The sequence below is a fragment of the Artibeus jamaicensis genome, unplaced genomic scaffold (assembly GCF_021234435.1).
Source record: "Artibeus jamaicensis isolate MK-2021 breed Jamaican fruit bat unplaced genomic scaffold, CSHL_Jam_final contig_354, whole genome shotgun sequence".
Lineage (NCBI taxonomy): Eukaryota > Metazoa > Chordata > Mammalia > Chiroptera > Phyllostomidae > Artibeus > Artibeus jamaicensis.
The window spans coordinates 9,566,436-9,587,794 of record NW_026521803.1 but is presented as its reverse complement, the minus strand read 5'-3'; the positions used below and the strand labels follow the sequence as shown (position 1 = coordinate 9,587,794).

Below are 21,359 nucleotides of genomic sequence, written 5' to 3'. Positions count from 1 at the left end.
ATATCTTTAAGACAAATTAAGTTTCTCTCTCTTCTCTCTCTCTTTTTCCTGGCTTTTGCTCCTAGGCAAGTATCTAGGGAAAAGAAAAATTTGATCTCATGAGTTTCATGCCCTGTTTTTTACTCTTGCCAAAATGCTCTGTTAACTTTATCCCAAGTAAAAAAAAGTTCTTGTGAATATGCCACAGCGTCGAGAACCATGCCAGAAAGTACAATCCTATAAAAATAGATTTCTTAATTCTGTATCTATGTGAATTCCACACAACCAGATAATCCATTTGTAGCTCTTTTGTAAGCCATAGTTTTTCTCTGAAAGTAGGTTTTTGACCATTTGTGAGCCTCTCTTTCAACGTAGCTTGCCCTCATTTTTTCCCCTCAGTTTGGGTTTGTAGTTTATTATTTCCTTCCTTCATCCTCCATGTGCCTTTTATAGGTTGATGTTGAAGGAAGCATTTCTCCTTTATCTCTTAGTTGGAGAAAAATGTGGTTTACCTTGAATCAAAGACTTCCTTTAATAATTTCATCAAGCATTGGAAATTCCAGTAATATGATAAATCAAAAAATTAAAGATTGAAAGAAAAAGCTGAGAAAGCTAGTTTTTCAGTTATTGAGATGGTTTCAAAATGGTCATAGCTGGTTTACATCAGTGCTACTCGACACGTGGTCTGTGGACAAGAGACAGTCCACGAACTGTCACTGCAAAGAGAAAAGTACAAAAACTGTGAGTGTTTGTAAACTTTTTCTAGCAGTTTTATATTTTATGTAAAGTTGTATGGTGTATACAGACATAAAAGTATGTCAGTGATCTTCAACCTTTTTTATTTCATGGCACATATAAACCAATTACTAAAATTCTGTAGCAAAAAGTATATTCTTTCCCAATCTGAAAGGAAATATGGGTAATCTTGATTCATTCACACTGAACGGCTATTGTTGTATTGGCCAGTGTCAGTCTTTTTTTTTTTTTTTTTGACAGTCTAAGGGACAAGAGGTCAGTGCCCCTAACTAAACAGGCAGGTATCGCATGTTTTAAAAAATTTTGCAGTGCACCAGCGTGCCTGGTGCAGCACTGGTTGAAAATCGCTAACTATGTCATTTTTCTTGTAACCCAATTTTATTCTACATTTAAAACATATTGGCCAGCAATTGATTGGACTTTTTAAATGTTTTTTTCTTTACAGATAGTCAAAGAAACACTAGTCTCTAACTGACCTCTCCAAATGACCCTCCAGCCTCAGGTCTAAGACAGCTTGGGACCCAGAGTGGGCAGTCAAAAAACACGTTGATAGCCCTGGCCAGTGTGGCTCAGTGGTTGGAGTGTCTTCCAAAACACTAAAAGGTCATGGGTTTGAGTCCCAGTCAGGGCACATAGCTAGGTTGCAAGCTCAGTCCTCAGGGTCTGTCACTTCAATGTTTTTTTCTCTCTCTCTCCCCTCTTCTCTCTTTTTTCCTTCCTCACTCTCTAAAACCAATATCTATGGCTAAGGATGAAAAAATACATGTTGGTAGATTGATTGTTAGTTTATGCATAGTTTCTAATCCTACGATGCTATAATATTATATTAAACCTTTACCACTCATTTAACTTTACGTACAACTTTGAGAAGTCAGAGTTTTGCAACCATTTTTATCAGGGCATGAAATAACCTGCCTAATTCCCTTGGCTTGGTATGAGTAATAAATTATAGCCAAGTTTAGAGAGCTCAAAAGAAATGACACGTATGCTAAAGTTAAAATTAGCTTTCACTTACTCCATAAGAGCCCCTACTGATTTAGCTGCCTTTGAGCAGAGAGATGAGTGTAAAGTGTTCAACTCAATGTAAGGAGTAAATCCATGACTCATTTGTTATGAATAATAAATACATCGTTGGGTTATAGCAGGTGAAGCCACTCCTTACACTCAGTACAGGAAGTCAGACTCCCTGAGGTTGTGTATCTTCAAAATTGCTCTCTATCCTAGAGGGCCTTTGCTAACTCAGATTTCAGGTTAAATAGACCTGAACATACAGTAGGTATTACATTCTTCCTTCCCTGTGGTGAATCAGCCTCAGGGAAGTCTTGCCACTGGTTTTGCTCTGGCATGTACCTCAGTCCCATTAATTGGATTATTGCCCACTTCCTGTGTGATTTTAGACAAGCTACTTAAGTTTCTATGTTTTGGATCTCTCACCTTGGAAAAAAATGAGGCCAAGGACACTCTGAAGGTGAAATGACATAAGGAAACATGTCTGCTTCAGGGCTGGACTGACCTCTGTTGGAGCTCACTATTGTTTGCCCTTCACCTAGCCCCTGGTCCCCTCCCTGACTAAGCTTCCACTATGAGAGTAGTTAACTTCCAGTTCCTTCACTGACTACTTTCTGTGACTTTGAGTCAGTTTTTTAACCTCTTTAAATCTCGGTTTCTTCCTCTGAAAAATTGTACCCATTACATGATATTTGAATGAAGTCATGGTTATAAAAGTTCTAATGCAATAGTCACATATAGTATGCTTCCAATTAGGCTACCTTGTCAGTTTTATGCTGAGTTCTGGGAAGAGGCCTTGACCCACTGTATCTGAATTTCTGTCCAGGCTCCTGCCTAGGATTCTGAGTTTTCAGAACCTGGAAGCTTTCTTTGCTCTTGCCTTTAAACATCAGTTCTTAGTAATCACATTTCTGCATACTGCACCTGCTGCCCACATTTTACCTTGCCAGAACCCCGTCATCTTGGAAGGCCTGTCAGGAGTCATATGGAAGCTTCCACTGACCTAAGACCCTCAGGTCAGCTAGTCTGCCTTGCACATTGCCCCCTGTCTGCTGTGAGGCCCCCAGAACATTGGACCAGCCTCCAGGCTTCTTCAGTTCCCTCAGGAGTTCTCTGGATCCCCCCACGGCGAGCCTGATGAAGTTACTCAAGGCGTTAGACTCATCCTAGGATTGGCACACCCCCATGGTGTCACAATCCTGGTAACCAGACTGAAGACAGATGCTATAAGAACTGTTTTTTCTAGAAACCATGTTTGATTGTGGCTCTTCTGGGAGCTTCTGCTGACATTTCTCTTCCCGAAGAAGTTACTTGGATTTCTCCCCCATACTCTTCCACTTGTTCATGGTTCCTTCTTCAGCGCCATTCCACTTTCTGGGGGAACTGGCATTCCTACACCTGTATAAAAGTCATCAAAGCCAGCAGTGACCTATGAAAGGCTGTGACCTCGCTTGATTTGAGTTGCACTTCAGGGGTTATGGAGAGTGAGGACATTTTGTATAAGCATAAAGCCTCCTGTTTAACTTCAAAATTCCAGAGCTTCACCCCTCTACACACACCACATACGTATATACACACGAGGTATTGGTAAAATTAAAATACACACAGATATGCACAAAAATGGGGTCATGGCTCTTTAACAATAACATTCTGGTTCCTCAGGCACCTTCCAGCCCCATGTTGGAAGGTAATGAGAGGTCTTTTGAGTGAGGGGTGGGAAGGCTTTACTCATTGAAGCCATGACAGCTGTCCTACAAGGCTCTAGCCCTCAAGCAAAAACAGAATGACATTCTTTATCCTTGCCTGCCCAAGGGCCTCCCTTACAAGCTACATGCCTTAGACTCCTCCATAAGAACCACACATAGACTCCAAATCACAGTAGAGAAAAAAGCATCGGAAGCTTTGGCCCCATATCTGAGAAGCTCATGGGTCCTCAGATTATCTGTGAGAATTCATTCATTCATTTAAAAACACTCAGTAAGTACCTATTATGTGCAAGGGGCAGGACTTAGCATTGGGGCTGCAAAGAGAATGATGCAAACATGGTATCTGACTCCATGTGGCTCATGGTCTGATGTTCAGTCTCCCTGAAGTTCCCGTAACCCTTGCTCTCATCCTTCCTCTGAGCTGTAAGAAGCCCACCAAGGAACCCTTGCTGGAAGAATGAGACTCTTCCCACACTTGATATTTGCAGTTTTTAGGATACAGTTTGGCACATTGCAATATAATGCCAAATAAGGGCCCCAAAAGTCAAATGCTAACAAAAATGTTATATTCTGCATTTTTAACTGTGGAAGGCGGGAATTGTTTTCTCCACAAACAAAATTAAATTTGAAGCTCACTCCTGTTCCCGTGTAAGGCCGTGAGAGAATTTCCATAACATGAGAGTCTTCTGGTCTATTTTCCCGAAGGACTAAACACAGCTTTTTTGGCTTCTTTAAAATGATTTTGGGTCAGTAAAGATTAGCAAAACAAGTGTCAACTTCACAAATCATTTAGAACTAAGTCTTTGTGTGTCTGCTACATGTTTGCTCCTTATGGGTTTAGCAACTTGATAATAACATGTGAGGACTGAAATGTCAGCTGGTCAGCATCCAAGATCCTCAGGACATTCAAAGGTAATGCTCTTGCATGGGTATTGCAGAGTCTCAGTGGAATGCTAAAAGCAGCTTCAGTTAGAGTGCACCTCTCCTGGGCCCATCCATAACAAATGCTTTTATGCCCAAGGGCCAGATTAGTGATAGGGTGCTTTCCAATTACTAATCCAACTCTCTTTAAACAAATGTTAGCAGCTGAGGGAGCTGAGAGAGTTACACAATAATACTAAACATCCTAGTGAAAAATACTTCATGCCAAATCTAGACATTTGGTTGGTAGATGAAGACTCCTGCCATTTCTACCAAGTTGATTAGACCACTGGATGGAAGATGAGTCTCCCAGAAATCCCGCCATGTATTGCCCAGAGTTCATCATGGCAAGTTTTATACTGTAAAGCATTTGGTGGAGCAGTGCCAAAGGCAACTGGCCCCCAAGAGAGCATCACTGACACAGAACACAAAATGAAGGGAAGCTAACATTTTGTCAAATTGCTATGATGGTTAATAAAAGCAAAATTACTTGCAAAGTAATGAGGCAAAGAATGAAGGAGGTCTGGATAGCTATTGGCTACTTGGGGGAAAGTTGAGCCATTATGTGAAGTTCCTCAGTGTCAGTGTGGTCCTCCTGCTCCCTGGGGAAAGGGGGTACTGTGGAATCTTTATACAAAGCCAAGCCACAAACATGACTCACGGGCTAAGGTACTCCACCTGGGGACCACAGTGGAATGTCCTATCTAGAAGAAGAGACAGAGCTCTTCCATAAGCAAGCAGAGCATACACACATCTGTAATCAACTCAGCAATGAACAATAGAAAAATTTTAGCAAATTCGTTTCTAAAGAACATTCTTTTCAGAAGACATGATAAAGAAGAATATATTGTCAAGGGAGGACTCTTTTAAGGAATAGATTTAGGTGTCAGAGGAAACAATTGAATCAACAGCGGTATTTACAACACACTAATTGCAACTAAGAGACCATGCAAGGTAGATACAGCATATCAATAGCTTCTATATCACCCTTTAATACCAGGTTCAAAATTTTAAAACTTATTTTCATCAGAGTAATAATGGAATTAATTTTTATGAGAAATAACATAACATTGCATTAGTTTCAGGTATATAATGCAATGATTTGATGTTTGTATGTATTGCAAAATCATCACCGCGATAAGTCCAGTTAAAAGTCATCACCATGCATGGTTACAATTTGTTTCATCTGATGAGAACTTGATAAACTCTATTCTCCTTAGCTACTTTCAGATATACACTACCGTATTATTAAATATAGTCTCCGTGCTGTGTGTTACAGCCCCAGGCCTTACTCATTTTAAAACTGGAAATGTGTGCCTTTGGCTCCCATTTTGCCCATCTCCTGCCCTCCACCTCAGGCAGCCACCAATCTTTTGTCTGTATTGATGAGTTTGGTTTTTTTTTTGAAAATTTTGTTTTGTTTTTTAGATTTCACAAATAAGTGAAAGTGTACCATACTTTTCTTTTCCTGTCTTATTTCACTTGGCATAATGCCCTAAAATGCTATCCATGTCATTTCAAATGGCAAGATTTCATCTTTTTTATGGATGAATAATATTTCTTTAAATGTCCGTATATACCACATGCTCTTTATCCATTCACCACCCATCAATGAACATGTAGTTTGTTTCCATGCCTTGGCTATTGTAAAGAATGCTTCAATAATTATAGGGCCGCATACTACTTTTCAAATTAGTGTCTTCACTCTCTTCAGATAAACACCCAGAAGTGGAATTGCTGGATCATATGGTAGTAGTTTTATTTTTAATTTTTTGAGAATCATCTATACTGATTTTCATCGTGACTGCACAAATTTATATTTCCCCCAAGAGTGCACAAGGGTTCCCTTTTCTCCTCAACAGTTTTTATTTCTTGTCTTGTTAACAAATAGCCATTCTAACAGGTGTGAGGTGATATCTCATTGTCGTTTTGATTTCATGATGTTGTTTCCCTCATGATGAGCTATGTTGAGCCTCTCTTCATGTATCTGTTGGCCATCTGTATGTCTTCTTTGGAAAATGTCTATTTAGTCCTCCTGCTCATTTTTCATCAGATTATTTGTTTTTTTTTTTAGTTATATGAGTTCCTTATATATTTTGAATATTTGCTCTTTATCAGATATATGATTTGTAAATATTTTCTCCCATCAATAGGTTAAACAATGGCATTAATTATGAACTTTTATATTTATGCATTCACTAATTCATTCAATTAACATTTTGAACATAATAACAGCAGTGATAATAATAATGAAAGCTGGTATTTAATGGGCAATTGCTTGTGGCAAGCACAATGTTATATGCTTTATATGCATTAAGTTAATTTAGTCACAACAACTCAGTGAGGAAGATTATATTATGTTCACTTTACAGATTAGGAGAGCAAAGTTTAGGAAGATTAAATATTAGTTTGAATCATGTAAAATTGCTAATATTTGCTTAATTTTGATCTGTTCCAATGACAAGTTCATATGATTTTGACCTAAAAAACTGGCCGTTTCTTACAATCCAACCCAATGACTTTTCCAAGATTAGGAAGTTAGTAAGAGATCCAAGCTCTTGCTCTTAACAATTCATCAATACGGCTTATTATGTACTAGAAACTATGAAAGGTTCTGGGGATACAAATGTGGATGGACTTATTTGATGGATATTAACCATTTATATATAATGCTCTTGAAACATGCTTGGTAATATTTCACAATTCTTTGGGCTTATTCTCCCTTGTCCTAGTTTCCATGTCAAATAAAATAAGCTAGTGAGCTCTAATTGTGGTTCTACTAACAGTAACAATTAAGGATGATCAAAAATCACTCTTGCTTTTTTGGCAGGTTGGTTTTTGTTTTCTTATTTTTTTGCAGTGGGTATTCTTGTTGCTGTTGATGACATTGTTCTAGTTTTTCTTGGTCTGCTCTGCATCACACCAGCCTAGTCAAATATCATGGTCTTAGGTACCTCCCACCTGGCTATGTGAGGACAAAAAGTAATGTACTTGTGTCTTGGAGTAGTTCTTCTCTTCCTTCGCTGGGGCTCTTGAACATAAAGTTCACAAAGCCAACTATGAGAAGTTTTGTGAATGGGCCTGCTCACCAGGCTTGCCACTGTCTATAGCTGCTGGGCCATGCTCTGTGTTCAGAATAGAGGAAGTGCCAAGGCCAACAGCAGGGTTTCACCCAAGACTTGGAGGCTTACAGCACATGATTATTACCTTCCTAGGTTTTATGAGACCTTGGTCCTCTCAGAGTGTACTATGTAGGACTTACACTTCTGTTATTAAAGGAAATTAAGATTTCTAAATTATTTTGAGGATCTCATTAAAGCCTCTTGTGGTATACTCTGGAGTATAAAATTTATTTTATTTGAACATTTAAAATCTAGTAGTTGTTTCTCTGAAAGAAACATCAAATATGTGCACCTAGTACACAGTGAAGCCTAAACTTAGGATATTTGTCGACTTGCTAGAAAACAATTGTTGCAGACCAGAGTCCCTGGGAAGCAGGTTCTGATGCAAAGTTTAGGGTGCAAGCCATTTAGCAGAGCTTGTTTTCGACATTCATACTGTAGAAAGGAGGAGAAGGAAGTAGGGCTGGGCATTTATTTAAGACGTTAAAAGAATGCCTGGCAGGGGTATGAATAAACAAGTGGATAATAGAAAGCCTAGTGCATGTATGGTCTGCCAACACAGTATCATTGGAAGCATTCATAAAAGTCACAAATAATAACTTAAGCAGGTTGAATAGAGCTATAAAATTGGCATAGCATTTCAGAAAAGTAATTTTAAATATAAATTAGCAGCTTCACGGTGTTTATATGTTTTGGTTCTAGAATTCTAGAAATTTATCCTAAGAAAATAATAAGAAAATGTGGATAAAGTTTGGTTATGAAATAATTACTCCAGCATTATTTTTAATAGCAAAATTTAAAACAACCTAGATCTTATAATAGGAGAAAGGTTAAATAAGTTATAGTGTAGTATACCCAATTTTAAATACAGCCATTAAAAGCAGGGGTTTTAAAGAATTTTTAAAGCCAGAGGAAAATGCTCACATTATCATGTTTAGTAAAAAAGCAGAATACAAAGGATTCCAATATGTTACTATATGCTTGAACAAGATCAAAGGTTTGTTTAGCAGTTGATAACTCTGAGAAGTTGCATTACAGGTTATCTTCTTTTTGGGGGGTTCTTTTTATATTCTGAGTTTATCATCTGAAAAAAATTAATTCAACTAGGCTAAAACTTCCACCTTAAGAATATCTGACTAGATAACAAAGGCAGAGATTTTGCCTACGAGAGGTAATAGGCAAAATCTAGGGGTACCATATGGATACAGTGCTCCAGTCCCTCCTCTTAGCACACTGTCAGCAATTCATTTATCCTCAGGGATATTTTCTATAACCCTAAGATCAGAAGATCCTAAACAGAAAACTTCATTCTGACATTTACTCGACAAACATGCGGGAACAAACCTAGCAAGATAGCAGAGCAGAGAGAGCATCAGATCCTTATAGGACAGTGTCCCTGACCCTCCAAAATAGCCCATTTCCTGGGAATCTCTCTTAGAAGTAAGAAAATCTTTCTCAAAGCCTCCAGCACAACCTCACTCTTGTCTCGAAGGTCAAAATTTGGTACACGTTCACACCAAATCCAGAAACTATTACCAGCTGAGATCAGAGAGCTTCGGACAGAAAAGGGGCGAAGCTCCCTGAAGCACATCTCCAGGTGGAGGATGGAAGATGCCTGAGCAAAATTGGTGTTCTGATATGGAAAGGGAAAGGGCGGTGGATGTCGAGGCAGATCATTCAGCGCTGTGTCTGCTCTACTCCCCACTGCATGAAGCCTTGTCTACTGTAAATTCCAAAGGAGATGCAGGCAGGGAGGAGACAGGGAAGGTAGTTACCTGGGTTGTCCAGAGTAGTTGGGGTGTAAGTGCCTGATGACAAAAGGAGGAGGGAGAGGGCTCAGTAGACTAGCCTGACCTACTTTACAGTTCTGTCTAGCCAGTCCTGTTGGAGCATAAATGGGGACAGTATAAAATCAGGGTCAAACACATTCTAGTCTCTGCTAGTGTGAACACAAGGTGGTAATGAATACTGCCTCATTTGAGATGAACACAGATGTCTACACATTTGAGCTACAGATATCCTTGGAGAGGAGTGGTGGGCCTTCTGATCCACTCAATATGAAAAACACAAACCCTTCAAAATCAGCATTTAATATGTTATAACCACCTACCATCTCCTGTCATAAACTAACCCCTAATGAAAATAAAAGACATAAGACACAGGGTCTGGCTTTGAAGAATTTAAACTCTGCTGAGTCAAAGAAGTGAATTTGAGAGCAATACCAGGCCTTCTGAAATGAAGGGCTAAGGGATGATGTGCAGAGTGGAATTATGGCAGGGCTCCCTAAGCAGGGAGGGGGGTGGCTGAGGGGCAGGCTGGGGAAGGAGACCTGAGCTGAATAAGTTCAGGTGGGTCAGGATTTGGTGTAGTGCAGGCAGAAGAGGAGAGAAAGAAGAGTCATAGGATGGGAGGGATGGTGGTAACAAGGAGGATCTTCTGTCAAGGATGGGGACACTGTTGGGGTAGTGAGAAATTATTTGGATGAGGAGGGTGGGACTACAGGAATGGAACTTGTGTTAGGCCTGATGGGCCACTGTTAAGTTTAGGAGTGGGTCACTATAGGAGTTGCCCGGCTGTGATCATGAGGGTTTTGTTCCTTTGAGAAGCTTTTTTTTTTTTTTTTAAATGAAGACGAGCTTAACCAGGTGTGTGGAGTGGTGTACAGGTGCATTCTTTCCTGTGACTTTGACAAGAATCCCATTAGCAGCCTGGCCAGAGACACAGTTCCAAGAACAACTTGGAGCAGCAAGTGTAGTAGTGGAAAAGGAGTGAGTTTTGAAGCCAGACAGACTTAATTAAAGGTCTAGCTCATCACTCATTAGCAAATGACTTCATTTCATTCCTCAGAACCTTAGTATTTTTTTAATCTATGGAATGGGCATAATTCCTACCTTATAGCATTTTTATAAGGAAAGCAGCTGGTACATAGATAACACTCAAATGTTAATGGTTTTCCTTGCTTCTTTTTGTTTATCAAAACTACTAAAGCAGGTTCTGGCAGGGTAGATCAGTTGGTTAGAGCATTGTCCCAATATGCAAGGTTGTGGGTTTGATCCCAGGTCTGGGCATATACAAGAATCAACTAGTGAATGCAAAAATAAATGAAACAACAAATCAATATCTCTCTCTTTCAAAAAAACCTATTAAAGCAAAACCTCCAATGCTTGATCTTGTCTAATAATGTTCTGTGGCAACTTTAGAACTGTCTCTTCTATTGATACAAGGCAAAAAAGGGGGTTTTGAGCCTTTCTTGATTTAAAAATTGAAATTTTTGTTTACATTTAAGACTTCCGGCTAAGATGGAGGCATAGGGAGAGGCACAACCTCCTCGCACAATCAAAATAAGAACAACAATTTAATAACAAAACAACAACCAGTACTAAGAGAAAACTGAACTGTATGGAAGTCTGACAACCAAGGAGTTAAGGTAGACATATCCATCCAGACCGGTAGGAGGGGCAGAGTCAGGGAGCCAGGACAGAGAGGGCTCTCAGCAAGGCGGCAGCGGGCGGACCCAGTGAGGTGGCGGATGTGGAGGGGTATGTCGTGCAAGGTGACTGGCGGACTGGGCTGTCCCACATTTGCACACAGATGAACCAGGCAAAACTGGGGAGCAAGACAGATCATGAAACCCAGGGGCCCAGCTCAGGGAAGTAAAGCCTCAAAACACCGATGGAAAACACCTGTGGAAGTTGAGGCAGTAGGAGAAACTCCCAGCCTTACAGGAGAGTTCGTTGGAGAGACCCACAGGGTCCTAGAATGTACACAAACCCACCCACACGGGAATCAGCACCAGAAGGCCCATTTTGCTTGCAGAAAGCAGGGGAAGTTACTGAAATCCGGCAGAGAGCGGGGCAAGGGCAATTATTCCCCATTGGACCCCTCCCCACATATAGCGTCATAATCCAGCAACTGGGTTGCCCCGCCCTGGTAAACACCGAAGGCACTGCCCCCTCACACAAAACAGGAGTGACAAGACAAAAAAAAAAAGGCCCAAACCAAAGAACAGATCAAAGCTCCAAAACAAATACGACTAAGTGACAGAGATAGCCAACTTATCAGATGCACAGTTCAAAACACTGGTAATCAGGATGCTCACAGAATTGATTTAATTTGGTCGCAAATTAGATGAAAAAATGAAGGCTACACTAAGTGAAATAAAGGAAAATGTATAGGGGACCAATAATGATCAGAAGGAAACTGGGACTCAAATCAATGGAATGGACCAGATAAAAGAAAGAAACATCCAATCAGAAAGAATGAAGAAACAAGAATTCAAAAAATTGAGGAGAGGGTTAGAAACCTGCAGGACATCTTTAAACATTCCAATATCTGAATTATAGGGGTACCAGAAGGAGAGGAGAAAGAGCAACAAGTGGAAAGGTTATTTGAACAAATAATAAAGGAGAACTTCCGCAATCTGGCTAAGGAAATAGACTTCCAGGAAGTCCAGGAAGCTTAGAGAGTCCCAAAGAAGTTGGACCCAAGGAAGCACACACCAAGACACATCATAATTACATTATTCAAAATTAAAGATAAGGAGACTTCTGCCAAGATGGAGGTATAGGTGGATGTGCCGTGCCTTCTCACACAACCAAGTTTAGGGACAACTAAATATTAGCAACAGAAAACACAGCCAGAACACGGAAAATTGAACTTTTCGGAAGTCCGTTAACAACAAATTCTTCAGCCTGACCGGTAAGGGGCGAAACCAGTGGCTGGTGGAGCGGGGTTGCACAGGAGGACTCGGTCAGACGGGCTCAGACAGGCTCAGGCGCGGAATCCAGATGCGGAATCCAGACGCGGAATCCAGACGGGGAATCCAGGCGCAGGGTTGGACCTAGTGAGCGACCGAGCGAGTGACCAGGCGAGCGACCGCGGAGGAGACAGCGGGGAAGCGGTGCTGCGTGTTGACTGTGGTCGCCTATTTGTGCGCGAGCGGACAGGCAAGGGAGTGGGCGGTTGGACCGGGTCCGGGGTCCCTGCGGCTAGCGGCAGTAGAGGGTGCCGCCATTTCCCCGCTCTGACCACGCCCCCACAGACAGCGTCACAACCCAGCGACCTGGGAGTCCAAGGTGCCGCTTCTCACACTTAAAGGGCCAGAACAGACCAAAAATGTTGCAAGTTCTCTAGTCCCTGAGCCCATAGACCTAAGCGATGAAGAAATAGCAAAACTCTCAGACGCACAGTTTAAAACTCTGGTCATCAGGATCCTCACAGAACTGGTTGATTATAGCCACAAATTAGACAAACATATGAAGGCGAAACTAATTGAAATGAATGGAAATGCACAGGAAACCAATAGCGATGAAAAGGAAACTGGGACTCAAATTAATGGATTGGACCAGAAGAAAGCAAATAATGGCCAAACAGAAAAGAGTCAGGAAGCAAGAATTCAAAGAAATGAGGAGAGTCTTAGGAACCTCCAGGACATCTTTAAACGCTCCAATATCCGAATTATAGGGGTACCAGAAAGGGGAAAGGCACAGCCACCAGTGGAAAACTTATTTGCACAAATAATAAAGGAAAAATTCCCCAATCTGGCAAAGGAAATAGACTTCCAGGAAATCCAGGAAGCTCAGAGAGTACCAAAGAAGTTGGACCCAAGAAGGAACACACCAAGGCACATCATCATTACATGAGCCAAGATTAAAATGAAGGAGAGAATCCTAGAAGCAGCAAGAGCTAAGGGGACAGTCACCTACAAAGGAGTCCCCATCAGACTGTCAGCAGATTTCTCAAAAGAGACCTTACAGGCAAGAAGGGGCTGGAAAGAGGTATTCCAAGTCATGAAATCCAAAGACCTACAACCAAGATTGCTCTATCCAGCAAAACTTTCATTTAGAATGGAAGGACAGATAAGGTGCTTCTCAGATAAGATCAAATTCAAGGAGTTCATCATCACCAAGCCCTTATTATATGAAATGTTAAAGGGACTTATCTAAGAAAAAGAAGTTAAAGAAACATGAACAGTGAAAGGACAACAAACTCACAGTTATTAACAACCACACCTAAAACGAAAGCAAACTAAAAGGACAGCTAGATCAGGAGTGGAAACATAGAAATGAAGATCTCAAGGAGGGTTAGCAATAGGGGAGTGGGAGGAGGAGATGGGGAGAGAAGGTACAGAAAATAAGTAGCATAGACAGTAGATAGAAAATAGATGGGGGGGCAAGAATAGCATGGGAAATATAGAATCTGAAGGACTTGAGACACATGGTCATAAACTAAAGGGGGGTAATGGTGGGGATGGGAGGGTAGGGTGGAGGGGAATGAAGGGGGGAATAGAACAACTGTAACAGCATAGTCAAAAAAATAAAAATTAAAAAAAATTAAAGATAAGGAGAGAATCTTAAAAGTAGCAAAACAAAATGAAAGAGTTACCTACAAAGGAGTGCCCATCAGACTTGTCAGACTGTCAGCTGATTTCTCAAAAGAGACCTTACAGGCAAGAAGGGGCTGGAAAGAAGTATTCCAAGTCATGAAAGGCAAGGACCTACAGCCAAGATTGCTCTATCCAGCAAAGCTTTCATTTAGAATGGAAAGGCAGATAAAGTGCTTCTCAGATAAAGTCAAGTCAAAGGAGTACATCATCACCAAGCCCCTATTATATGAAATGTTAAAGGGACTTATCTAAGAAAAAGAAGATAAAAAACATGTACAGTAAAATGACAGCAAACTCACAATCATTAACAACCACATCTAAAACAAAATCAAAAGCAAACTAAGCAAACAACTAGAACAGGAACAGAACCACAGAAATGAAGATCACATGGAGGGTTAGCAACAGGGGAGTGGGAAGAGCAGAGAGGGGGGAAAGGTACAGAGAATAAGTAGTATAGATGGTAGGTAGAAAATAGACAGGGGGAGGGTAAGAATAGTGTGGGAAATGTAGAAGCTAAAGAACTTATAAGTATGACACATGGACAGGAACCAAAGTGGGGGGAATGTGGGTGGGAGGGAGTGTGTAGGGTGAATGGGTGTGAAGGGGGGAAATGGGGCAACTGTAATAGCATAATCAATAAAGTATATTTTAAAAAAATCTTTAAGAAATAAAATTAGAAAACCCTGAAATTTCCATCAAATTTTAGAAGCTTTTATTTTAAACACAAAGTAATACAATTTTTCTATAAACAGTATTTTTGCTGTCATTATTAACTTTTGTTTCTAGTGGTAGTTTTTAACTTCTAAATTAAATATTCATTACAAATTCAACTGAGAAGAGGGAAGGAGGTGCGAACATGGTGAGGGGGCAAATAAGTAGATTCCTATAGTGCAAGGGTGTGAGACATCCACTTTTACTTTAGATTTGGATTTTCTAGAAAGGCCATTATTGTCCTTTATACATTAAAAACACTTTATTTTTTCATTAAAAAAAATATATGACTCTCCAGCTTTTTTTACTTCCGGCAAACCAACCCTGGGCAGGCAACAAGCAGTGTGTGCTTGTTGTGTACTCACTCCCCCGAGTACAGAGCTCCAGGGGTGCAGCACAAGGCCAAAAGAAGGAAGCGACAGGTATGATGAAAAGGAGGGCTCTGAGTGTATTTCAGATTTGTCCCTCACCTTCAGAAAGAAAGATGCTGCTTACTACTGGTTCAACCAAAAAGGCTTCTTTCCTGCATGGTTCCCCAAGAGGGGGAAAAACCTAATGGATCCTTAGAAAAGGACAGGAAAGAGAAGGACAACTAGAAAGAAAGAAATAAAATGAAAGCAGCTATTTAAAAGGGTGGTGGGATGATGGGTGAATTTTTGTCGCAAGTTTCATTGACATCTTCATCCTCATCCTGTTCACGCTGTAATGAAGTCTGAGAGTCATCTAATGCAGACCATGCTCTTTGGAAGACAGGCAGTGGGGGTGGGGGGGCGGGAGGTGTGAGTGTGGGAGTATTCTGTGTGAACCTGCGGGGGACGGGCAGTGGGGGGGCGGGGGACTGGAGATCCTACGGTGTGTGGAGTTTGGAGTGAGTGTGGGAGTGACTGTGTCAGCAAGTGTGTGTGTAACGGGAATATGGGTGTGGGGTGGTGTACGAGAGTGTGTCAGGAGTGCAGGTGTGTGGATAGCATTGTGTGTGTAGAATGTGCACGCATGGCGTGGTGTGTACAGTTTGGAGTGTGAAGGAGAGTGTGGATTGAGAGGAGTGTGGGTATGAGGGCATGAGTGTGCAGTGGTGCGCATGCGTGTGTGTGAACTTGTGTGTGCGGAGAGCGCAAAGGGCGCGCGGCGTTTGGAGAGTGAGGTGGGCACGCGGAGGGCGGGCGCGCGCGCGCACCCCCGCCCCCCCACGTCACGCCCCTTCTATTCCCCTCCCCACCCTCCGCGCCCCGCCCTGTCTGCAGCGGCGGGTCTGGGTGGGGTGCGGTGCGGCGGAAGCAGCTTCTCTGCGGAACCCCGTGGAAGCCGGGCGGGAGCGTTGGGGTGGGCGCCCCGAGCCGGAAGCGCGCCGGTCCCGCAGGGGCGGCCGCGGACACGTGCAAGATGTCCTTCAAGGTAAGCGCCGCGGCTCCGGAAGTGAGTGCCGGGGCGGGCGACGGTCTGGTGGCGGCGGAGTCCGCACTCAGAGGTCGCCCGAGACCCCGCGGGGGGGCGGGGGAGCGGAGGGGGGGTTGGCGCCACCTGGGTGCCGGCTGGAGACTGGAGGAAGCGACCGGACTGGAATGGCTCTCGTGGCTTGTGGTTTGGTTGTGTGCACTTTGCTAGAAAGGCTTTCGGTACTTACGGCGGCAGGTCAGGTGAGCCGGACCGCGGGGAACGCGGGCAGCGGGGACTGTCCCCCGGGTTACAGGCGGGGCGGGGACGTCCTCGTCTGCGCTTTCTCGCAGCCCAGCTCAGAGGGTGAGGCTGCGGCACGGATTCCGGATTCCGTGACCTCCTTGCGGAATGCCCGCCGCACACCTGCCTCCTCCTCACCAGAGCACTTTTCTTGGATGCTGAAGCTGAGCACCAGCACAGGCTTCAGGGTCCAAAAGAATCTTGAAAAACTTTATTGAAGTCATTCCATTACATCCCCACATTTTAGGAGGAAAGTGAGGTCAGCTCATTTCCCTCTATGGAAAGGTTTTAATAAAAATAAAAATTAAAATGTTCCGAGCAGTAAGAATGTGCCCAACTCTGATGCAGGGGTGTCATCTTCTGAATCCGCAAAAGACCCATGGATTGTACTTTCCTGGCGGGCTCGCTTGCGCTCTCTCTCTCTCTCCTTTTTTTTTTTTTTTTTTGACAAGAAAACGAAAACAGTAAGTTGATTAGCTCCTCCAACAGTGTTGCAACCAGTAAGTGAATGGTGTTAAAATTTAAACTCTAGCGTGTCTGGCTCCAAAGCCTCTGTAATCCCATCTCCTGCTGTAGCTCATGTCAACAGAGGAATGACATGGTGAGATTTACATGTTGGACAGATCTCTGGCTACAGTTTGGAGAGTGGAGCTGGGAGACCAAATAGGAGGATGTTAGACTCATCTTGTTAAATGGTACTGGACTAGAACACAGGTGGGGAAGATGGAAAGATGTGGACAAAATGAGTGACTTTAAAATATTTAAATCTATGGAATTCAGTAATCGCTATTATTCACAGAGTTAGGGAAAGCCAGAGAGGTGAAGAGAAAACGTTCAGGTTGGGACATGTAAAGTTTAAGGATTAATGGAAGTCCAAGAAGAGATTTGAATAGACTGGGAACTGGGGAAGGTAGTCTAGGCCAGGGAGAGAGATGAGACTTAGGAGTGAGCAGTATTAGGTGGGAACTGAACCTGTGGCAGTGAACATGATGACCCAGTAAAGGTGTGTAAAGGTGGAAAATAAGAGGATTGAGGACAAAATCTTGAATATCAAGACTTAAGGATGAGCAGAATAAGAGAAGCCCATTAAGAAAACTGAGCAGCTGCCAGAGATGTATGACAACATACAGAAGCATGTGCCATCATTTCAGCCAAGAATCTCTAGTTTTTGAATAACCATGGAGAGAGACTCGGAGTTAAATACCACAGAGAAATCAAACAAACTAAGAATTGAGAAGTGTCCATTGAAGTTAGTAACAAAACAGCCCCTGGTGATCTTGGTGAGAGCACTTTTGGTGAAGTGTGGGGTTTAGGAGCCAGATTGCAAAAGCTTGAAAAGAGAGTGGGTGGATCTCTGATTAGATATACTTCTTTCCCTGGTTTAACTTTCACAAATATCACATCATAAGTAAAAAAAGGTAAGGGCTATGAATATAAAATTATATTTCAAATAATCACAAATGCATTAATTTATATAAATTGTTAAATAATTATTTAATAAACATACTACCTAAAAAAAAGAGAGTGGGTGGAAACCATTAGTATAGAGAATTCTTTTAAAAAAAATATGCAAGAAATAGTGGCTGTAGCAGGATCCAGACTTGGACAATGGTTTTTTTGCTTTAAAATGGTAGACTTGTGCATCTTTAAATGACGATAGGCATCTCAACAGTAAAAAAGACAACCCAGTTTTAAAATGGGCAAAGGATATGAATACACATTTTTCCCAAGAAGATCTACAAATGGTCAATAAGGCCCTGAAAATATGCTTGACATTATTAGTCATCAGGGAAATGCTAATCAAAACCAGAGTGAGAACAATTCACATCCACTAGGGTGACTGCAATCACCAAGACAGACAATGACAAGTGTTGGCAAAGATGTGGAGAAATTAGAACTCTCATTTTACTTTGCCTAACAGCAAGTAAAATGATACAGCCATATCTGGTCATTCTTCAAAAAGTTAAACATAAGAGTTATCGTATGGCCCAGCTATTTCAGTCCTAGATATATACTGAAGAGAAATGAAAGCATATGTTCACACAAAAACTTATACACATGTTCATAGCAATATTATTTATAATAGTTTCCAAGTGGAAACAACCCAAATGTCCATCAACTGATGATAAAATGTGTTATATATTAGTTGGGTTGGTCTGCAGTAACAAAATACTATAAACTGGGCACCTCGAAAGAACAGGAATTTTGTATCTCACAGTGCTGGAGGCTGGGAAGTCCAAGATCAAGCTGCTGGCAGATTCAGTGTGTGCCAGAGCCTTCTTCCCGGCGTGCAGACGACCACCTTCTTGCTACATCCTCAGATGGGGGAGAGGAAGCTCTAGTGTCTTTTCCTTTTAAGTGCAATAACCCTACCGTGGGGGCTCTACTCATGGCCCGATCTACACTGAATTACCTTTCCAAGGCGCCACCTTATAGTACTATCACATTGGGGTTTAGGACTTCCACATATGAATTTGGTGGGGAGAAGACATAAGCTTTTAGTGTATAAGATGACATGTCCATACAATGGAATCATCATTCACCCATAAAAAGGCTGAAGTACTGACATACAACAACATGGAAGAAGCTTGAAAACATGTTAAGTGAAAGAAACTAGACACAAAAAGGCCACATACTGTATGATTCTATTTATATGACATGTTCAGGATAAGGAAATCCATAGAGACAGCAAGTAGATTTAGTGGTTGTAAGGGGCTGGGGAGAAGGGAAAATGGGGAGTGGTTGTTAATAAGCACAAGGTTTTTCTTTGGGGTGATAAAGATGTTTTTGGAAGAGTATGGTGATAGTTGTAAAACCTGGAGAACACACTAAAAACTGTTGAATCACTATAAAAGGATGAATTTTTTAGTGTGTAAGTCATATCAATAAAAGAAAGTTTTAAAGTGATAGTAGAAAGTGCTGAGAAGCTTGGGAGTAGAGGGGCTAACTGAGCCGAGAAGGCAGAGAGTAAGCAGGACTATTGTGGAGATTTACTGAGCAGGCGGAGAAAAACCTTTTCCATTGGAGTAGAAGAAAGGGAGTGAGGTTGAGCGTGGATTTTGACGTTTTGTAAAGTCAAAGACCAGGATGAGGTCTAAATTTGGGTTAGGCAGAAAGGGAAGTGCCAAAATTTTCAGTGAAGAACAAAGAGTAGTCAGGCAGCAACAACTACCAGGTGGGGCGAGGCAGAGGCTGAGAGAGTGGAGTGGCCTGAGGGTTGGAAAAAAGCAGACTCCTACACCTGACTGCAAGGGCAGTGTCTGGAAGCAGGGGTGGGGGGTGGGTGCCAATCCCGCTTCCCAGCCTAGGGCTGGTGTGGGGGCCGGTCCAGCCTCTGACAGGGAGGGGTGCTGGGGAGCTTTCCACAGGGAGACAGAAGCAGCAAAGCACACTGTCCTAGATTAAATGGAGTTGATTTTCTTTCTTTTTTTTTTTTTTTTTAGTTTTTAAAAAATTTTATTGATTATGCCATAACAGTTGTCCCGTTCCCCCCTTCGTTTCCCTCCACCCTGCACACCCCTCCCCCACCATTCCCCCTTTAGTTTATGACCACGTGTCTCAAGTTCTTTAGATTCTGTATTTCCCATACTATTCTTACCCTACCCCTATCTATTTTCTACCTACCATCTCTGCTACTTATTTTCTGTACCTTCTCCCCCCTTCTCCTCCTCCCACTCCCCTGTTGCCAACCCTCCATGAGATCCTCATTTCTATGGTTTTCCATGAAGCTCCAAAAGGCACAGAGGAAAGGCTGGAGGGGGAGGGGAACAGAGTCCCTTAGTGGACTAAGCCTGCCCTAGCCTACATCACATCAAACACATTAAAATATACCCTCAACCCACGATAATAATAGAGACTTTTTATTGGTTTTGGAAGGATTTTTATGGTATTGCTTTTAAAGTTATTTGGTCAAGAATCATACTTAGTTTACATTTGTCCTTGATTTTTCTGCCATTGCTATATATAAAGTCAGTAATTCTAGTGTAGTGGGAAAATCAGACCTACAAGTTATTTTCATATGTCATCAATATTTTATGAATACCATTTTTAGCATTTATAAACGAGTTGACAAAATGGTATATTTTGTAGCTTTTTAAATTAACTCTGTAGCTTTATTCATTAACTCTGATTTTGGAACCAACTGTTTCATTTTTCATAGGCCCCTGAAACACTCTAGGTCATAGGCCATAGGTCTCGAAAGCCTTTGTTTAAAAGGCTGGGATTTGCTGGCCGAGTGTGTGGGAGAATAAACAGAGCATCATAAATCACAATTGAGCTCTGCTTGATGACTCATAGCACTAAATGTAGGGCTATTTGCTGCTTCTGAACCACGTGGACCCCTCTGCATCTATTTTTTACTCTTCCTCCGTTATGCTGTCAGCAGTCACTTCTCCCTGTTACTCTGTTTGCCTCCCTAAGCCTCCTCTTTCACGATTGCAAACTCCTCATTTCATTTGGTTGGGAACACAGACATGTGTTCTTTAGAATTATCCTTAAAGTAAAAGCAAACCCAGAATGTAGTTCTGAGCCTTTTTGTGGAATAAAGTTTATGGATTTCATTACATTGACTTTTTACCTTATAACAGCTATTTCACCTAATGAGGACTTACTCATATGGGCTGAGGTTGCCAAAAGTTTAACACGATTGGCCGGGGGGGGGGGGTACAGTAGTCTGACATGTGAGTCTGACGTGTAGCGGTGACATCACTGGATAAAGAACACCACCAGGTCTTTCCTGAGCATGTGCTGTCCAAACAGGTAAAGCATCTCAGTACCACATTTCATCTTAGTGATAGAAACTGCTCATGCCTTGGCTGAAAATATAGGAACTTGTATGTTTCATCCTTGTTCTGAAAGTATGTAAATTATCTCATAATCAGCTCCAATTCACCAACCAGCTGAAATTATTTGGATGAGCCACAGGAAAATAACTTTACAAACCCATTTTTTTGCAACAGCTTTATTGAAATGCAGGTCACATACATATGACTTACCCATTTGAAGTGTCCATTTCAGTCTTGGTATAGTCACAGAGTTGTGCTAGCATCAGAACAATCAATTTAGAATATTTTAATCACCCCAAAAAGAAGTCCT

At 41.8% G+C, this 21,359-nt stretch overlaps 1 protein-coding gene across 5 annotated transcripts in view; it reads left to right on the top strand.

The window, feature by feature from the left end:
- Window positions 1–15,718: 15,718 nt before the first annotated feature.
- ANKRD29 (ankyrin repeat domain 29) overlaps window positions 15,719–21,359 on the top strand; it is a 49,760-nt gene continuing 44,119 nt past the window's right edge. For 4 of the 5 annotated variants that reach the window (XM_053664176.1, XM_053664175.1, XM_053664171.1 and 1 more), the window contains exon 1: window positions 16,129–16,225. In XM_053664176.1, coding sequence (XP_053520151.1) covers window positions 16,151–16,225 — 75 coding nt within the window. In that variant the 5' untranslated portion in view covers window positions 16,129–16,150. Of the gene's footprint in view, window positions 15,984–16,128; window positions 16,226–21,359 lie in introns of those variants that run through there. The other variant, XM_053664174.1, reaches the window with a different exon arrangement.